The sequence below is a fragment of the Rana temporaria genome, chromosome 2 (assembly GCF_905171775.1).
Source record: "Rana temporaria chromosome 2, aRanTem1.1, whole genome shotgun sequence".
Classification (NCBI taxonomy): domain Eukaryota; kingdom Metazoa; phylum Chordata; class Amphibia; order Anura; family Ranidae; genus Rana; species Rana temporaria.
In genome coordinates this window covers 442,799,559-442,819,143 of record NC_053490.1, presented here as the reverse complement: position 1 = coordinate 442,819,143, position 19,585 = coordinate 442,799,559, and the positions used below count along the sequence as shown (strand labels likewise).

The following is a 19,585-nucleotide window of genomic DNA, read 5'->3' as shown; positions in this document are numbered from 1 at the left end:
TCTGCTACGAGTTATACATCAACCGAAAATCAGTACATCACCTACCACAAATATATTGAAGACATTGTAAGACCCGGTTCACACTGGGGCGACTCGTCAGGCGACACAGCCGCCTGACAAGTCGCGTCCCATTGTAGTGAATGGAACCGTTATAATAGGAGCGACGCAAGTCGCTCCGACTTAGAAAAAGGTTCCTGTACTACTTTGGGGGCGATTCGGGGCGACTTGCATCGACTTCAATACTGAAGTCATTTTGCAAGTTGCCTCTCAAGACGCCTTGAGATCGCCTTGCCGAGTCGCCCCCAAAGTCGTGTCGCCTGTGTGTGAACCGGCTCTCACTGTCCTGATTTACCAGCAAGGACTTGCCCCAGGAAGCATTTGCTCCGATAGTGTGTGTCAACTTAAGCAAGATTTTCCCTATAACATTCCCCCCACAGAATCAGGAAGAAGACGCCAAACGAAATGTTGTGTATGTAGCAGAGGAGAGGTTTAGAAGAGATACCAGTTATTGACCCGAATGTCCCTCCCAAATTATCACACATCTATAAGATATTAGTTCCCCTTAGAGCCCATTCACACCTAGGCGTTTTGTCGCCTGTAGTGTGACGCCCGCTGCCGCCCCGACACGCCAGAGGGATGATGTAACATTGCCCTCTATGGAGATGGTTCACATCTCCACGCCGAACACCTGCCGCCTGAAAAAAAGTCCCGGACCTTTTTTTCAGGCGTCTTTCGGCGTGTGGCATAGGAGATGTGATCCATCTCCATAGAGGGTAGGCGGCTCCCCGCTGGGCAGAGGGAGGCGGGGGACAAGCAGTCACAGTCCCGCTGCGGGCGCTGTAATGAAATCATTGCTTCCTCTTCAGACGCTGGCAGGGAGACATCACAACACGCTCAGCTCATCACCGGATTGTTGTTGACCTGGAGGCCGCCGGGAGCCGATGTGACAAGCTGGGCGGACATGGCACGATGAGTCATCAGGCTGAGATGAGGCTGCAGACTGGTGGTAGTAGTAGGTGCTGTCAGCATGGCAGAGGCTGGTAGAAGTGGGCAGAGTGCGGGCCAGGCGGCCAGCAGGAGGAATCTGATCTCCCGGTCTCCAGAGTGGCTGCATTCACAATCGCGGCCGCGAATCGCGGTACAAAACGCTGCTATTTGTCACCGCAATTCGCGGGACAAAACGCTGTGATTTTGTACGCCGAGGTGTGAATGCAGCCTTATTTTTAAACGGACTGCTATTTCCCAATTCAAATACATGTGCGAATCATTTGACTGCTACCATGTTTCTACCTTCCACGTTAAAGTGGAGGTTCACCCTATAAAACATTTCTAACACTACATCCAGCACCGTGCTGCATATAAAATGACACTGACCTTTATTAATTTTTTGCCGTAGATATCGTTAAGCCGTGGAATTCACCGCGGCTTCCGGGTAGGGAATCCCGCGGGAGTGGGCGTTCCTATTGTCATGCCAATTGATTGACATGCTTAACGACGGCGCACACAGCGCGTCACGACTTCCCGAAGGAAGCTCGGGTTGGCTTGGCTCTATTCGGTGCCTGCGCACCGGCGCCGAACCGAGCTTCTTTCGGGAAGTCGTGATGCGCTGTGTGCGCCGTCGTTTAGCATGTCAATCAATTGGCATGACAATAGGAACGCTGTGAATTCCACGGCTTAACGATATCTACGGCAAAAAATAAATAAAGGTCAGTGTCATTTTATATGCAGCACGGTGCTGGATGTAGTGTTAGAAATTTTTTATAGGGTGAACCTCCACTTTAACTGACTCTGGCCCGTTTACCGACGAGGTCTTTGCCTGCCGTTTTAAACCATGTTGCTGACTTCCACGCGCACCAACCTCAGCCTGTTAATCTACCTTGTTTTTTGCGTGCCACTTGGACTGATCTTTTGCCCTTCTACTTTAGTACACAGGGGTCTCACATATGTGAGGGGTTTCAGAATAGCGTTCTGAGTAGAGAAACACAGTTTTTGGTTTTCTGTGTTCCCAAAATAGGGTCTGGTGTCCGGAGGCTTCAAAGAGATTTGGGCGGGGGAAGCCTCTACCCCTGTCCCTAAGCTTGATGGTTCTTCCTGCTGCCTGGAGCAATACTTTGGCTGTGCTGACCATATCGCTGCCTGTAATGACCCAGGACTTTATGGACCATGTTTCTTCCTGCTGCCTGGAGCAATACTTTGGCTGTGCTGCCCATATCGCTGCCTGTAATGACCCAGGACTTTATGGACCATGTTTCTTCCCGCTGCCTGGACCAATACTTTGGCTGTGTTGACCATATCTCTGCCTGTTGCCTCTACTGACTATTGACAGTATTTCTGCCTGGACGATTCCTTTTACTGCTGCTGCCCCCACCTCTGCCTGCTACCTGGACCAACGCTTTGGCTGTGCTGACAGTATCTCTGCTTGTACCAACTATGGACAATATTCCTGCCTGCTGCCTGGACGATTGCTTTTACGGTCGCTGAACACATCCCTGCCTGCTGCCTGGACCGATGCGCTGCTCTGTGGACCACTGCATTACTAAAACCACAGGTAATTTTTTTGTTATTTGGAATGTACAGTCATGCTCAAAAGTTTGCATACCCTGGCAGAAGATGTGACATTTTGGCATTAATATTGAAAATATTAAAAACACCATTATAATTGTGGTGCATGCTATACAGTATTGCAATTAGTTTCCATCTGCTATTTCAGATGCAGAAGAACTTTACACTGCAACGTTGTTAAAACAGTAACACCTGCGACTTTTCCCAGTGATTGGAAATGGCAGACATCAAAATAAATTATATAGCCATCAATACTTCCAGCAAAATCAGTGTCCATCTTTACTTACGTTGTCATGCTTAAAAAAACACAACATCTTCAATTCTCGGAAGACCCTTTTGCAAGAGACTAGATTCTGGAAGACGTTGGGCATCTTTTTGAGAGCAACTCTCTTTCCATCCCGTGGATCTGTTACTGACCTATAAAATGGAAAAAAAATATCAATTAAGTATTCTGGATCCTAATGATTGATGAAAATTAAGTAGCTTATTAAAGACACAGAATTGAAAAAAAAAATACCCATCACCAAGCAACAACACAGACTAATAATATTTTGGCAGATTAATCAAGTAATAGACCCCAGAAATTGGAGAGTGACTATTTGCAGGGTAGTCACACTTATGCTATTGGCCATGTTCCTAAGAGGGATTGGCCTTTCAAAAATCAAATGTGCAATATTGTATGTGTATTAGATTTTGCAAAAACATTAAAGTATAATTAAAGACAAAACTTATGTTTTCTAAGTTTTGGAAAGTCAGCTTTTATTGCTGTCTGCGCCTCCGCTAAGGGGATTCATCCCCTCTATTAGTCCTGTTTACCATTGTGACGAACCCACTATCCTCAAACTAAACTTGGTCCGCCGTCAATGCTTCATCTGTCTAGAACCAGCCTCATCCAAGACTCTCCAGCCCCCCCCCCCCCAGTCACCAAACAACACCTCAGTGTAAAGGGTAAAAACCACCAGACTACTTTACTCAAACACGTTATACAGGTGTCTCCCTTCAAAACACTTCCCCCCACCCTTGGAAAACAGGACGGGACAAACTGTCCAATGACAATGGACACACAGGTCAGGTGTGTTCAAACTTCTCATTAGTAAACAGCCTTATCTGCAGGGGGCTGCTGGAGGAATCCCCCTCCCTCTTTCCTCACAGTAAGACACTTACACATCCCATTATAGTTGAGGCACACAGCCACAATAGACAATAGAATACAGTCACACCCCAAACCATCACAGCAAATAGTGCACAACAGCATGAGACAGCACACATTATATATACATATATACAGCATTGAGTCTGACTAGCACAGATCACAGTGGGGTTCTCATTCACCCTGTGCCCCTATTAGAGACACAAGGTGAGTTACACCTAAGAGGGTCCTGGACAAGGAGCCTCCAGAACTCTCCAGGGCAAGCCGAGTTCCACAAACCACTGAACCAAAGTCACTCCTGTCACAACCATGATCATTGAAAGAAAATCCCAAATTTTGAGTTGTCTCCAGAAAAGCAATAGAGGGGAAAGAGTCCAATGGGAATTTCCTCCATTTTCCTGTTTGGCTATGGGTGAAACCTCCCCAATGGGACACACATTCGGGACCTCCCCATGGTCACGGCTTCTGGATACACTTGCTTTCTCACATTGTTTATGTCCTGTATTCCTTTAGCCATGGGCTCCTCTCACTCCCATCTGAAAAAGTCAGATGGGAGCTTTTCATCTGAGCTTGTCACCGTGGGTGCCCGGCTGGGCATGCACTGTGCATGCGTGAGCTGTGCATGCGTTAGCCGCGCTGCGCACCGTGACTGGCCAGGCAATCATCTGGGACCTGTGACGTGTCCCAGATGATTGGCGAGAGGGAGGGGTGAACTTCCTTCTGACGCCGCGGAGCCCCGGGAGGAAGTGGGAGCTGGAACCCTCTAAAAAGAGGGTTTCCGCTCCCTCCCCAAAAAACGACATGCCAAATGTGGTATGTCAGGGGGTCACCTTCCCTTACAGTGGAAGTTCATTTTTTGGGTGGAACTCTGCTTTTCAGTATTGAAAAAATTATATTGCAATAAAAATAAAATTAAAATTAAAAGCGACCCCTGTGTTCACACACAAATGGAAACGTGTCTGCATTATGTGGTGTTAGTATGAAAGCAGTGTGAAAATAAGACTTCTAAAGCCATAAATCACAGTTATGCCGTGTACATGCGGTCAGACTTTTGACCGGGCAAAACTCAGTCAGAATTTCTGAGAGAAAAATAGAGAACCTGCTCTCTAAATCCGTCGAAAATTCAGACGGAAAAAAAAGTCCAAAAGGGGCATACACACGGTCAGGATATCGGATGAAAAGCACCCATCTGACTTTTTTCATCGGCAATTTCGACTGTGTGCACATGGTTTTAAAGTGGTTGGAAAATCTGTTACACCACTTGTACCTACAGGTAAGCCTATAATATAACATCGGCGCATGCACTCAGGGCCCGTGCTGATAGTGCCTGCTCCCGCGGGAGTGACGTCGTTGCGGCTCTGGCCACTCACATCGAGAAGCCCGCAAACCCAGAAGAAACATAATGAGAAAATGCCAGCCTTCTCAGCAGTGAGCGGGCACCGCTGGAAGAACTTTGTTCTAAGGTTAGTATTTTATAATGTGGTAGTATGCGATGCATACTAGCAGATTTCATTGCCTTACAGGTATTTTAATTTTTTTTCCATTATTCAGCGATTTACAACCACTTTAACGCTAAATTAACCCTTTAAAGGCTTTTTAAAGCATCACCCATGGAGAATTTTAAGTACCATTTTATGGGTGTACACAAATTTTGAATCATGACATGTCTGGCATTCATTCGCTCAACACGACCTCATGTTTTTTTATTTTACAAAAAAACTGGGTTTACCGTATTTTCCTAAAAATGTGCATTTGATAAACGGTTGCACAAATATAAAAAACTTAAAAAATTGCAACTGCTACCAACTTATTTTACAGGACCTCTACTTGTAGAAAATATATAAATTGTTTGAGAGTTTACATTTTATAGCCCAAAAATTAAGATTTAAATGTATGTAAAAATGTTAATAATTGCTCCGGTAGAAAAGTGGTTAAATCGGTAACAGCAGCATATTATGCCCAGACCAAGGAAAGCTCTTTGCCCATACTGCTCATGATTTACAAGCAATCTAGAATAAATATTTAACTGAAAAGTCATGTGACTGTTGCAAATTACAAACTATTATGTACAGCAGCCATCCTCTATACGATGATCTGCACAATGCAGACACCTGCAGATGTCAGTACTTGGAAAGCAAATGCCATTCACATTCCACAAAGCAGCAAATTATGATGCCAGGCCCACAGCATTACAGAAATTTTCACCACAGTGGAGGGGAAATGCAATTTGCCCCTGAATGTATTTCAACATTAATTTCTGTGAATAACTGTCGCTCCTGGTGGGCAGACTAAGGTCAAAGTGGTTGTAATTCCTAAAGGTTATTTCCCTGAATTAAAGTGGTTCTAAAGGCATGAAAGTAAAACCTTCAGTATGCTGCTCCCCCCTCCCCCTCCCCTCCCCCCACAATACTTACCAGTGCCCGATCCTGATCCAGCGCTCTTCTGAGTCTCTCCTTCCTCACTGGCTGACACACAGCAGAGTAAGCCATTGGCTTCTGCTGCTGTCAATCACAGCTAGTGAAAAGGGAGCAGGGGGTGGGGCCAAACCACGCTGTCCGTGTCTTATGGACACACTGAGGTCGGCTTGGAAGTGAGCAACTTGCTTTGAGGGCACTCAGTGGGGCTGAAGCCAGGAGCACCAGGGGGGACCCCGAGAAGAAGAGGAGGATTAGGCTGCGCTCTGTGCAAGACCATTACACAGAGCAGGTAAGTATAACATGTTTTTTTTTTTTGTTGCTTAAAAAAAGCAAAGTTGAAACTTAAGTATCACTTTTTTTTTTAGATGTAAAACTATTGCACAGAGCAGGTAGGTACAGCAGGTAGTTTTTTTTTATAAATTTTTGTATTAAAAGATAATTTATTTCACTTTAAAAATATATATTCTGAGCCTAAACATTCAGTTGCAGTTAATTCAGACATGGGGGCGAGGCTTATAACCCCTTCACGCTGACCTTACGCAAATATGCGGCCTCGGCTTGAAGGGATTGTACAGGGATGAGCATCACCCGGTACTTTTTTTTTTTTTTTTTTTTTTAGAGCCGACGGTTGGCTTTCTTGGGATAACAACCAATACGGCCAAGAAGCCGTTCAGCAATTAACCCAGCAGCGGGAGGGGACGGGGTCGCACTTCAGCCGGCTGGTTGGAGACCCGAACTAAGCCGGAATCGGCTTCGATCGGGTCTTGGAATAAGCAGGGCCGGCCCTATGATGGGACTGGGTGGTACCATGGGTACCAGGCAGCACTTTTAGGGGGGCAGCATACTGATGCCCACCAGCCCGCTCCGCTACGCAAATAAAATTGATGTCCTTTTTTTCACACAAATAGAGCTTTATTTTGGTGATATTTGATCACCTCTGCGGTTTTTATTTTTTGTGCTATAAATATATATATTTTTTAACTTTTTGCTATAATAAATATCCCCAAAATTTTGAAAAATAAACTATTTTCTTCAGTTTAGGCCAATATGTATTATTCTACATATTTTTGGTACCAAAAAAAACAACACAATTAGCGTACATTGATTAGTTTGCGCAAAAGACATTGTGGCCGCCGGCAATTCACAGGTCCCTTTATACTCCTGGATACATGTATAGAGCCATGGCAGGTCCTTTTATATGCCTATATGCATGTATAGAGCCATGACAGGCCCTCTTTATACATCTATAGAGCCATGACAGGCCCTCGTTATACTCCTTTATACATGTATAGAGCCATGACAGGTCCTCTTTATACTCCTATATACATTTATAGAGCCATGGCAGGTCCTCTTTATATTCCTTTACATGTAAAGAGTCTCGACAGGTCCTCTATATACATGTATAGAGCCATGACAGGTCCTCTTTATACTTCTTTATACATGTATAGAGCCATGACAGGTTCTCTTTATACATCTATAGAGCCATGACAGGCCCACGTTATACTCCTTTATACATGTATAGAGCCATGTCAAGTACTCTTTATAGTCCTATATACATTTATAGAGCCATGACAGGTCCTCTGGATATTCCTTTACATGTAAAGAGTAATGACAGGTCCTCTATATACATGTATAGAGCAATGACAGGTCCTCTTTATACTCCTTTATACATGTATAGAGCCATGACAGGTCCTCTTTATACTCCTTTATACATGTATAGAGCCATGACGGGTCCCCTTTAGTTATCATGATATAAATAATGAATGTGGGGGCCTTTTGGTTGGCGTGATTTTTTTCTGGGGGGGGGCAGCATTTCATTCTTGGTCCCAGGCAGCACAATGTCTTGGGCCGGCACTGGGAATAAGTAACCCTTAAAATGTGATGTCATGACATCGCTTAACTCAGAAAAAGGCGTATGCATGAAGGGGTTTTGAAAAAATGCAGTCTGTAGTGAATATCAGATTTCAAGCAATTCTTCAATATTTAGAAGTATCAATTATCCAGCGCTTGAGGTGCCGCCCCCAATTCCAAATTCTCTTATCCACAGAAGGAGGAAGTATCTAATCCCCATGGGTAGGTATAACAGTGAATCAAAAACCGGCTTTCTATTCCTGAAGCTAAAAATATACTATAACCCTTTTCCCCAGTATAATCAGTCATCTAGTCCTCATAAACGTGAAAAATCTAGACATGTTATAGTCTCCACATGTGGATCCTTCAGATCATATCTTCCCTTTGTTTTGTTTGCAAATGTGAACACATACTTAGGTCCCGCACGCATATGTATACAGTGATTGCACCACACATATGAGGTATCTCCGCCAACATCAAAAGTGACAGCAATAATCCTAGCAATACACCTCCTGCGCTTTTAAAGTGTTGTCTATGGAGATTTTTAGCTGGCGTAGTTTGTTACCATTCCACAGGAATGAACAATTTCTTAGTGCAAGATGATCAGTATCTATTTACTCGGCATAACAGCTTTTCTATTTTACCCCCAAAAAAATGTAATAAAAAAAAAAGGGGTATTACATTGCGTTTATATACACTAAAATTCATTAAAGTGTATTTTTTCTTGAAAATTTGTATCAAGAGCAAATCTTGTGTAAAAGATAAAATTGAAACAGACAGCATTTTATTCTCCAGGGCCTTTGCTTTTAGAAAATATAAAATGTTTGGGGGTTCTAAAATATTTTCTGGCAAAAAAAGGTTTACACGTATGAGAGAAATGTCAGAACTGGCCCAGACGGCAAGTGGTTAAAGTGATACCAAAGTCCCAAACATGTTAGGTCTCTTCCGCATGGGACGGATCCGTCAGCGGCGCCCGCCAGCTCAGCTGGAGATCACTCTGTTGATCTGGCGGATGACAGGTCCCTCTCTGCTCACTGAGTGGGGAGGGGCTTGTCGAGTGCCCCTGCTTGCTATGGAGAGATCGGACGAAAACTGAAAGCATGTCTGTTTTCATCAGATCTCACCTAATCCGATCCTCCAGGACGAATGGCGACGTATCGCCATCCGTCTGATTTTAGCGGATTAGATGTCAGCGGACATGTCACCGCTGACATCTGACGCTCCATAGGCAAGCATGGAGCTGCCGTTCATGTCCGCCGAAAAAACTGACAGGTGGACCTGAACAGTACGGCAGTGTAAAAGGGGCCAAATACTAACCTGCTCTGTGCAGTGGATTTGCACATAGCTGCCCAGATCCTCCTCTTCGCAGGTCCTCTTCTGTGCTCCTGGCCCCTCCCCCTCCTGTTGAATGCACCCACAGCAAGCAGCTAGCTATGGGGGCACCCGAGCCGCAGCTCCCTGTGTCCATTCAGACAGAGCTGAAGCTCAGCCCCCTGTCTCTCCTCATTGGCTCAATTACTTTGATTGACAGCAGCTGCAGCCAATGGTGCCATGCTGTTACCTCAGCCAGTGGGGGAGCTTGTTTGCTCCCCCACCCCTCTTATGCCACTGCCATATTTGTCACCTTTCAGGGGCGGGGAGCAGGTACTTGTCAAAACCAGGTACCCACTTCCGGGTAAGATCACCACAATCGTTGTGCGGCGATCTACAAAATCTCTGGCCCCTCCTTCTGGGAGAGAGACAGGTCCCAGGAAACGGCGGGACATTCAGAAAACGCAGCAGGGAACAGGTTGTGAAGCTGCAAGGCTTCACTTCCCGTTTGCCTTTGCGAAGATGCAGACACCTGCACCTGGAGACAGTGGACAGATCAGCTTGGGGTGCCGACATTGCGGGATCACTGGACAGGTAAGTGTCCTTATAGTAAAAGTCGGCAGCTACAGTATTTGTAGCTGCTGACTTTTCTTTTTTTTCCCCCAGGCTGGAACTGCTCTTTAAATGGTTTGTCTCGACCATCTAACTGCTACATTTGCAAGACTACTAGATCTGTTGTAAAACAGACTTACAAACCAGGGGCCAGATTCACATAGAATTACGTTACTCCACGGCGGCGTAACGTATCCTATTTACGTTACACCGCCGCAGGTTTACAGCGTAAGTACCTGACTCTCAAAACTTACCTGTAAACTTGCGGCGGTGTAACGTAAATCTGTTCGGCGCAAGGCCGCCTAATTCAAATGGGGCGGGCACCATTTAAATTAGGCGCGTTCCTGCACCGAACGTACTGCGCATGCTCCGTCGGGTAAATTACCCGACGTGCATTGCGCTAAATGACGTCGCACGGACGTAATTTGTTTAGACGTTAGCGTAAATGGCGTCCAGCGCCATTCACGGACGACTTACGCAAACGACGTGAACGACGGCCATACTTAACATTGCTTAGAACACCTAGGGCTCAGCCCTAATTTTACGCGGCGTAACTCGACGGAAACTACGTAAAGTTAGATCGACGGGCAGCGCGGACGTTGGGGAATCAACTAGTCATTTGCATATTCTACGCCGACCGCAATTGCCTCGCCACTTAGCGGCCGGCCTAGAATTGCATCCTTAAGATCCGACAGTGTAAAACAATTACACCTGTCGGATCTTAGGGCTAGCTATGCGTAACTGATTCTATGAATCAGTCGCATAGTTAGGACGGCCGGATCACAGAGATACGACGGCGTATCAGGAGATACGCCGTCGTATCTCTTTTGTGAATCTGGCCCTAGATCACCAGGTGAAAATAAAAAACCTAAAGAAAAACTAATATAGCCATCACATCTAAGAATTGGTAAGCTGCAGTATAATAAGTGTTTGCTTTTGGATTGAATACGGCTTTAAAAAAAAAAACGAAACATGTCATGTATAAAAATATTGCAAGAAATAAATGAAGCACAAGAAGCGGAGGTGGACATCTCAGCCATGATATGAATTCTTCCGCACAAGCAGAAACAATTAAAAAATTGTCTGAAGCAACAAAAACAGAGAAGTAAAAATTCTATTTTTCTGACAAAACACAAAGATTTAAAGTCCAACTCTAGGAAAACAACTTGCTAGTTTACACACCTGTGCATGTTGCTTTCGAGAGTTTTTGCAGTGCTTGCTGCATTTTTCGACAGGCATTTTTACCACAATTTCACCGCAATTTGCGTTTTTTTTTTTAATAATTTTTATTTTATTTTTTAGCTGCCAATTTCTATTATTTTACATTTCCTTTAACAACCAGCTATAAACAGGTTAAAAAAAAGGCAAACCGCAAATCGTGTCAAAATCGCGGTACTTGTGTTTTGGATGCGGGTCCATTGAATTATATTACATGCAAAATGCTGCTTTTTGCAGGGAAAAACCCTTTCCAAAAACGCAGAGGCACAAAAATGCATTGACGTGAACATGTTCCATAGGAAACCATGTTAAAAAATGTCCCTGCATTTCTGCAAAGTGCACCAAAAAACGCATCAGTGTGAGTCGATAATGTAATGTACGATTTTTTTATACAAGTGATGTATTGTGTTTTGTATTTCATTTTTTCAGATGAAAACAAATAATTAAACAAAAATCATGAGATTCTGGTGTCGTATGAGAAATATTTGTGTTTGTCCCTTTGGAAAATTATTGTACGATCGTGGTATTTTTTGTACGGTTTTCTGACCTTGTCTACAGGCCTCAAGGGATACAGCGAGATAATACCCCATAGATGTCTATGGGCTGTGATGGGATGTAAAAAAAACCTGGAAGCCAATGTTATCTGATCTAGGCAAGTACACATCCGTGGAGGAGGGTGGGTTAGGTCAAAGTCAGGACCGCCATCAGGGGGGTAGAGGCAGAACACCTGAAGGAGGCCCGGATGGCAACCCCTTTTTTTTCCTTTTTTGAAAGGGGCCCGGAGGTCCCCAGGGCCCCGGATGGCAACCAAAAAATAAATTAAAAAAAAAAAACATTTTATATATATTTTTTTTTAAAAAGGGGGGTTGCCATCCGGGGCCCTGGGGACCTCTGGGCCCTTTAATAAAAACAAATACAAAATAATTTTTTTTTATAAAAAATATAAAAAAAAAAGTTTTTTTTCTTTTTTTATTAAAGTGCCCAGAGGTCCCCAGGCCCCCAGATGGCAACCCCCCTTTTTAAAAAAAAATACATTTTTTTTTAATATATATATTTTTTTTCTTTTTATTAAAGGGCCCAGATGTCCCCAGGGGCCCAGAGGTCCCCAGGCCCCCGGATGGCAACCCCCTTATTTAAAAAAAACAAAAACGTATTTTATATATATATATATATATATCATTTCTGTTTTTTTTCTTTTTTCTTTTTATTAAAGGGCCAGGAGGTCCCCAGGGCCCCGGATGGCAATCCCCCCCCCCTTTTTTTTTATAAAAAAGGTTTTAAATTTTTTATTTATTTTTATTAAAGGGCCCAGAGCCCCGGATCGCTACCCTCCTTTTTTTAATTATTTCTTTATTTTTGTAAGGGACCCAGAGGTCCCCAGGGCAATTCATGCAGGGCTGTGGAGTCGGTAGATAAATGTTCCGACTCCGACTCCTCTGTTTTATGTACTTCCGACTCCGACTCCTCTGTATTAATATGCGAATGTATTTTATACATTCCTTGAGGGAAAGAAACGCAACCTACCACAGGACTACTGGCTGGGAAGCCAACAGTCTACTGTATTGCACAGTTTAAGCAAAAGACAAACACAATGAAAACAACGTGTTTTTATTCTAAAACATGATTTTCCTAGGAGAATCCCATAGTCATGTTTAAAGTTTAAGCTAACAATCGGAGTTTACAAGTTTTTATAGCCTTAGCTAAATGACAGCAGTTTTTCCAATGGTTTACAGCTTCAGTCTTGAACTATTGGCCCTCCATTCCCTTCACTTATACAAGTGTCTCACTCTCTAGTCCTGCAAAAAACATATTTATTTAATCCCTTATCAGTGAGAGGCTAGGTTACACATGGACGCTGCGTTCCCTGTAACAGCAGAACACAACACTATGGAAAATATAAGTATTGCTGCTCCTAATTGTGCGTTGCGTGCCATATAGTGAAGCGCATGAAAAGCATGCTTCTTCACGGTCACTTAACGTGTTCGTTTTGCGGTTACGTGAGGCACTGCATGCATTGGTCTTTATTCTTACAGTAGAGAAGTCATTAATTATAACTTTTTGTGAATTGGGACATTTAAACTTGCTTTTTTTTTATTTTTTTATTCCAATCTAAATTTAGTAGGAGTCGGAGTCGGTGCATTGTTTGCCGACTCCGACTCCAGGTACCCAAAATTTCCCCCGACTCCGACTCCTCGACTCCGACTCCGACTCCACAGCCCTGAATTCATGGCATATATATATATATATATATATATATATATATATATATATTTTTTTTTCTTTTTTTCTTTTTATTAAAGGGCCCAGATGTCCCCAGGGGCCAGGAGGTCCCCAGGGCTCCGGATGGCAACCCCCCCCTTTTTTTAATTATTTATTTATTTTTGTAAGGGGCCCAGAGGTCCCCAGGGCAATTCATGGCACCCCCCGCTTCTCAATTCACTCCCCCCCCCCCTACTGAATTCGCCGCAGCCCCCTGCTTCTCAATTTGAGGCTGTGTAAGGGGCCCCATAATTCCTGATGGCGGCCCTGGTCAAAGTAGTGGGGTAAAAAAGAAAAGTACACATATAATTTAAAAAGCATTGAAGCTAAAGACAGACAACTAAGATTTCATAGGTGGTCAGCAGCAGCCTGCCAACTACCAGTTCCTTTACCTCAGCCCAAAACAGTGATATAAATTCATATTCTACCTACAAATTCAGCAACTAGTGGCGGCGCCAATAATCCCAATCGATCAAACACAGGCAAGACGATTTCTGTTTCTGAACCAAGATGCCTGCCAGACTGCGTATAGATGACAATTCAAAAGAAATTTCTTCAGCAGAAACCATCGCATGCCTGTGAAAGTTAACATTCACATATAACCTCACTTTGTCTCCGAAGGAAGAGTAATTGCTGTACAAACTCCTAGAAATGCAGGTAGTTATACTTTAATTGCTTTACTGGCAAACATTTTAAATATGCTGGCTCTTACCCTTTGGCATTTGCTTAGAAGAAATACTCACTTATTCCTCTGTTTATTCTTTCCTAACTTATGTCTTGTTAAACAAACATGAGAGGTGCCCTCAAGATGATCTTCACTGTCTCCAGGCTTACTAAAATACTTCAAACCCGCGCAGAATTCCAAGCCGGTGCCTGCTGGGGAGAGGGTGCCCTGATTTTTGGCTCACTGGGTTAAAAGACTAATGTGGGAAATCTTGTAACAGAACAAACACTCTGCCTGCAAGCGTTTTATTCACCTCTAAATGTCTTTACAGGTTCTATCACTGAGAAGAAGAGCGATTCCCTTTGATGTCATAGACAAGACCCACATATTGGTTATATCAGCATCTTTGTTTTAGGAAGTCATTTGATTTTCTAATGATTAAGGGGGTCATCATACGGATACTCGTTTCTGATTGCAGTAGCAAAAAATAAATAAAAAATTCTTCGGCTATAGACGATGCAAGCAGAAGTTCTTACACCCCCCCACACCACCTTGCAGTCTTCTGGGACATTTCACAGGTCCCATAAGACTGCAGGACCATTCACAAAGCACAGTGGGAATGCTGATGTGGGGAACCCAAAGGCTAATGAAGAACTAACCTGGCGAGGACATCGCTGGCTCCCTGGACAGCTTTTATGAAAAGTCAGCAGCTACAGGATTTGTAGCTGCTGACTAACACCCCCCCCCCCCCTATGGATCACAGGAGTGCAGATTGTGCAACTTAAAGTGCGACTTGTCATGATTGCCAACTATGCCTGCCTGCCCAGCTAAGAGAGCAGCCAGCAGGAGAATGGGCACTTTTCATTAAATGTGTTTTTTTTTTAACTGTTCAACTTAAAAAGAGATGTATGGACTTTTTTTTTCTTGGGATCATACATACCTAAAAAGCATGCAGAGTCGGTCCGATGCTGCGCCTCTCAGATAGCTGCTGACTGTCATTCACCGCTGTCTGCTCGGCCCCCTCCTCACTCACTGGAGCACTGGGCTGTGGTGGGGGGCTGGAGCGGCCGCCAGCTTAGGCTCTCAGCGGCTCACTGAGACACTGAATGGCACCCAAATGGCGTTGGGATACATCCAGATCCCTGGACCGGCACCTGGCTCAGTCTCTCAGTGAGCCGCTAAAAGCCTAAGCAGGCCGCTCCAGCCACCCACCACTGCCCAGTGCTCTAGTGAGCTAGGAGGGGGCAGAGCAGACAGCGGTGAATGACAGTCAGCAGCTATCTGCTCACAAAGCTGTGAGAACCGAGTGATTGGCTGTGTTTTATCGCTCGGTTCTTAGTGTTAGAGACGCCAGGGGAGAGGTGCAGCATCGAACCGATGCTGCATCCACCTAGGTGTGTATGATCCAAAAAAGAAAAAACTCCATACATCTCTTTAAAGAGGGGGTTCACCCTAATAAAACAATTTTTTTTTCTAGCATTAAATTAGGCATAGTAGCGCGAGCTACAGTATGCCTGTATTTATTTTTTTAGCCCCGTACTCACTGTGCAATCGTATAGATAAGATTCCGACTCCCCGCGAGGAATGGGCATTCCTATCCAGAGGGAGCATGATTGACGGCCGGCTATGGCGCGTCACGCTTCTCCGGAAATTGCCGAAATAGGACTTGGCGCTTCACGGCGCCTGCGCATAGTCTGTGCGCAGGCGCCGTGAAGAGCCGAGACCTACTCCGGCTATCTTCGGGGAGCGTGACGTGCCATAGCCGGCCGTCAATCATCCTCCCTCTGGATAGGAACGCCCATTCCCCGCGGGGAGTCGGAATCTTATCTATACGATTGCACAGTGAGTACGGGGCTAAAAAAATAAATACAGGCATACTGTAGCTCGCGCTACTAGGCCTAATTTAATGCTAAAATTTTGGTAATGAGGGTGAACCACCGCTTTAAGTTTAACAAATAAAAAATAAAAATAAATCACACCACATTTAATGAGAAGTGCCCATTCTCCTGCTGGCTGTTGTCTTGGCTGGGAAGGCAGACATAGTTGCCAATCTTCACAAGATGCACCAAAAGTAGTGCAGGAACCTCTTCCAAAACCACAGTTTCAAGTTGCATGGATTAGAAAGGGTGCCATTGAAAACAACGGGTCTTCTTCCCGTTGTGAAAACCGGGAAAAGGGGAAAAAAACACACATACTCAGAATCAAGCATGAGACGGAAGCGCTCGTTCTGGTAAAACTAGCACATTCGTCACGCTGTAACGGACTGAAAAGCACGAAGACTGAAAAGCGCGAATCGTCTCTCACCAAACTTTTAGTAACACGAGGATCCGCAAAAGCAGCCCAAAGGGTGGCACCGTTTGAATGGAACTCCCCCTTTATAGTCCCGTCGTAGTTGGTGTACATCACCGCGCTTTGGACGGGCGGTATCTGGCCTGAACGTGTGTATGCAAGGCAGGCTTGAGAGGAATCCCGTCGGGAAAAACATCGTTTTTTTTCCTGCCAAGAAAAACGGCCATGTGTATGAGGCATCGGACGTTACAAGGACGTTTCAGGAGTCACACTAGTGTGAACAAGGTCTTACAAATAACCACTGCAAACATTTTTATGTAGTGATTTATACATTGTAGGAAGAATGTGGCAGGACTGTGACAGCTACGCTGTACTCAAAAGTAGCAATGTATTGGGAGAACTTTCCAAGAACCTGAACTCAAAACTTATACAGATTGCACAGCATTCATTTCACGCAGCTATGCAACAATTCTAACCTTTTACCAATGTTGGCAGTTGACACACCCAGTGTTTGAAGAGTTGAAATGAAATGAATACATACAACCTTATGATAGTAATAGAATTCTGTCCTTTAACTTCAATAGAAAGGACATGAAATAGCTTATATATATATATATATATATATATATATATATATATATATATATATATATATATATATATATATATATATGTACTGAACTACTGATAAAAAAAAATATCATATCTCGTGGCCTTAACAGAAAAAATGCTCATTAAAATCAAATCTATGGTCAAAATGTAAAATCAAATATTCATTTCAATTATTTAAATTATTTTTTCTAGCCTGCAACTATTTATCTGAACAATCTTGAAGTTTGAAAACTTACTATTTGAACTTTCCTTGAATTCATAGAAGATTTATCAGCACATTGTTGAGGCAAAACAGCAAATTCTACTTATGTGCAAAGTTACGGGACCCACTGAGGACCCCTTACCCCCAGAGGTTACTACTGGCATCAGCTGACCTTAAAGTGGTTTCTAAAGTCTGACTTTTTTTACCTTCATATATTCTATGCATGAAGGTAAAAAAAAACTTGTATGCAGCAGCCCCCTAGCCCACCTGATATTTACCTGTTCTCTCATGATCCAGCAATTAGCACAAGAGCATCAGCTCTCTGGGGATTCTCCCTCCTCATTGGGTCCTGCTGCTATCAATCTCAGCCAGTAAGCCAATGAGGAGAGAGAGGGGGCAGAGCCAAGTCACAACTTGGGAGGGTGCCCCCATTGCAAGCAGCTTGCTCTGGGGGCAGGGGAGGGAGGGAGGGGCCAGGAGTGACAAAGGGGATCCCAACAAGAAGAGGATCAGGGCTCCTGTGTGCAAAAAACACTGCACAGAGCAGGTAACAAACATGACACGTTTGTGTTTTTTTTTATTTTTCCTTTAAAGCGGAGCTCCACCCTAAAGTGGAACTCCCACTTTTCGGAACCCTCCCCCCCTTTGGTGTCACATTTGACACCTTTCATGGGGGAGGGGGGTGCAGATACCTGTCTAAAGACAGGTATTTGCACCCACTTCCGGCCACACAGTCTCCCGCCCCCCCCCTCGTTTTGTTTTGGGAACACTCGGCTCTCAATACACAGCGGGAGCCAATCTGCAGGCATAGTGCGACTCGCGCATACGCTGTAGGGAACAAGGCAGTGAAGCCGGAGTGCTTCACTTCCTGGTTCCCTCACCGAGGATGGCGGGGGGCAGCAGAGTGACAAGCGATCGCTCGTCCTCTGCTGCGGACGGCGCTGGACTCCAGGACAGGTAAGTGTCCTAATATTAAAAGTCAGCAGCTGCAGTATTTGTAGCTGCTGGCTTTTAATATTTTTTTTTCAGCGCACATCCGCTTTAATATCACAGTCTACCCAATGGCCCGGATTCACGTAGAAGCGTGCATCTTTATGTGGCCGTAATGTATCCTATTTACGTTACGCCTCCGCAACTTTGACGGGCAAGTGTAGTATTCTCAAACCAAAGTTGCGGCGGCGTACCGTAAATAGGCCGGCGTAAGCCCGCCTAATTCAAATGTGGAAGATGTGGGCGTGTGTTATGTAAATTTAATGTGACCCCACGTAAATGACGCTTTTTACGAACGGCGCATGCGCCGTCCGTGAAAGTATCCCAGTGTGCATGCTCCAAATTAACCCGCAAGAAGCCAATGCTTTCGACGTGAACGTAAATGAGGCACAGCCCTATTCGCAAACGACTTACACAAACGACGTAAAACGTGAAAAATTTGACGCTGTTCCGACGTCCATACTTAACATTGGTATGCCTCATCTACGCCTCATATAGCAGGGGTAACTTTACCCAGGGAGAAGCCTAACGTAAACGGCGTATCTGTAATGCGACGGCCGGGCGTACGTTCGTGAATTAGCGTATCTAGCTGATTTACATATTTCTAGGCGTAAATCAGCGTACACGCCCCTAGCGGCCAGCGTAAATATGCCGTTAAGATACAACGGCGTAGGAGACTTACACTGGTCGTATCTTATACAAATTCTGGCGTATCTGATTCTTTGAATCAGGCGCCAAGATACGACGGCTCAGACTCAGAGATACAAAGGCGTATCTGGAGATACGCCGTCGTATCTCCTACGAGAATCTGGGCCAATATCTACAGCAAAAGGAGTGGACTGTTTTCAACAACTGGGACACAGGTGGCAAAATCTAAAGTTTGGTTTGAGCCAGGCTTTAAACACAACACATGTAGGGATTGAGCCAAAAAAAAAAAACAACAGGTAGGCCAGTTTTTAATGCCTTTTTTTCTAATACTGTATAATAGACTACAGGTAAAATGCTGACCATGTATAAAAAGGGAAAGATTGTCCTAACAGCGCTTACACAACAGACATCTGATCTGACAGCGCCAGTTACAGGCACATACCCCTAACCTTCACATTTGTGCCTCTAGCACCACCCAGAGAACCCCCTGCCGTGTCTTTACTTCAGCACTTTACGTAGTGCTAGATGAAGATGTAACTGCTGTGAGCTGTCACTTCATGCTGTCAGATGTCTGTTCCTGCTGGTTGAGATTTTCACCATAACAGATTGTTTCAAATAAGCCCCTTCAAAATGATCAGTTTTCTACATATAACCAATTTCGCTTTGTATTCAACATCTACAGTTACCCCGGTCAGTCATCCCAAATAAGATCTGGCACAGAAAACAAGTTTATTTTAAACGTCTTTAATCAACAGCATATTGTTACTTCACTTCTAGCATTGTGTTCATTGGAGGGCACC

General features: G+C 44.3%; 1 protein-coding gene across 2 annotated transcripts in view; it reads right to left on the bottom strand.

Moving 5' to 3' along the window:
• Positions 1-19,585, bottom strand: part of NLK (nemo like kinase) — a 249,330-nt gene that overhangs the window by 125,001 nt on the left and 104,744 nt on the right. For both annotated transcript variants that reach the window (XR_005747103.1, XM_040338431.1), the window contains exon 2: positions 2,850-2,979. Coding sequence is in view for 1 of the 2 variants with exons in the window: in XM_040338431.1 (XP_040194365.1) it covers positions 2,850-2,979 (130 nt within the window). In the remaining variant the exon portion in view is untranslated. The remainder of the gene's footprint in view (positions 1-2,849; positions 2,980-19,585) is intronic.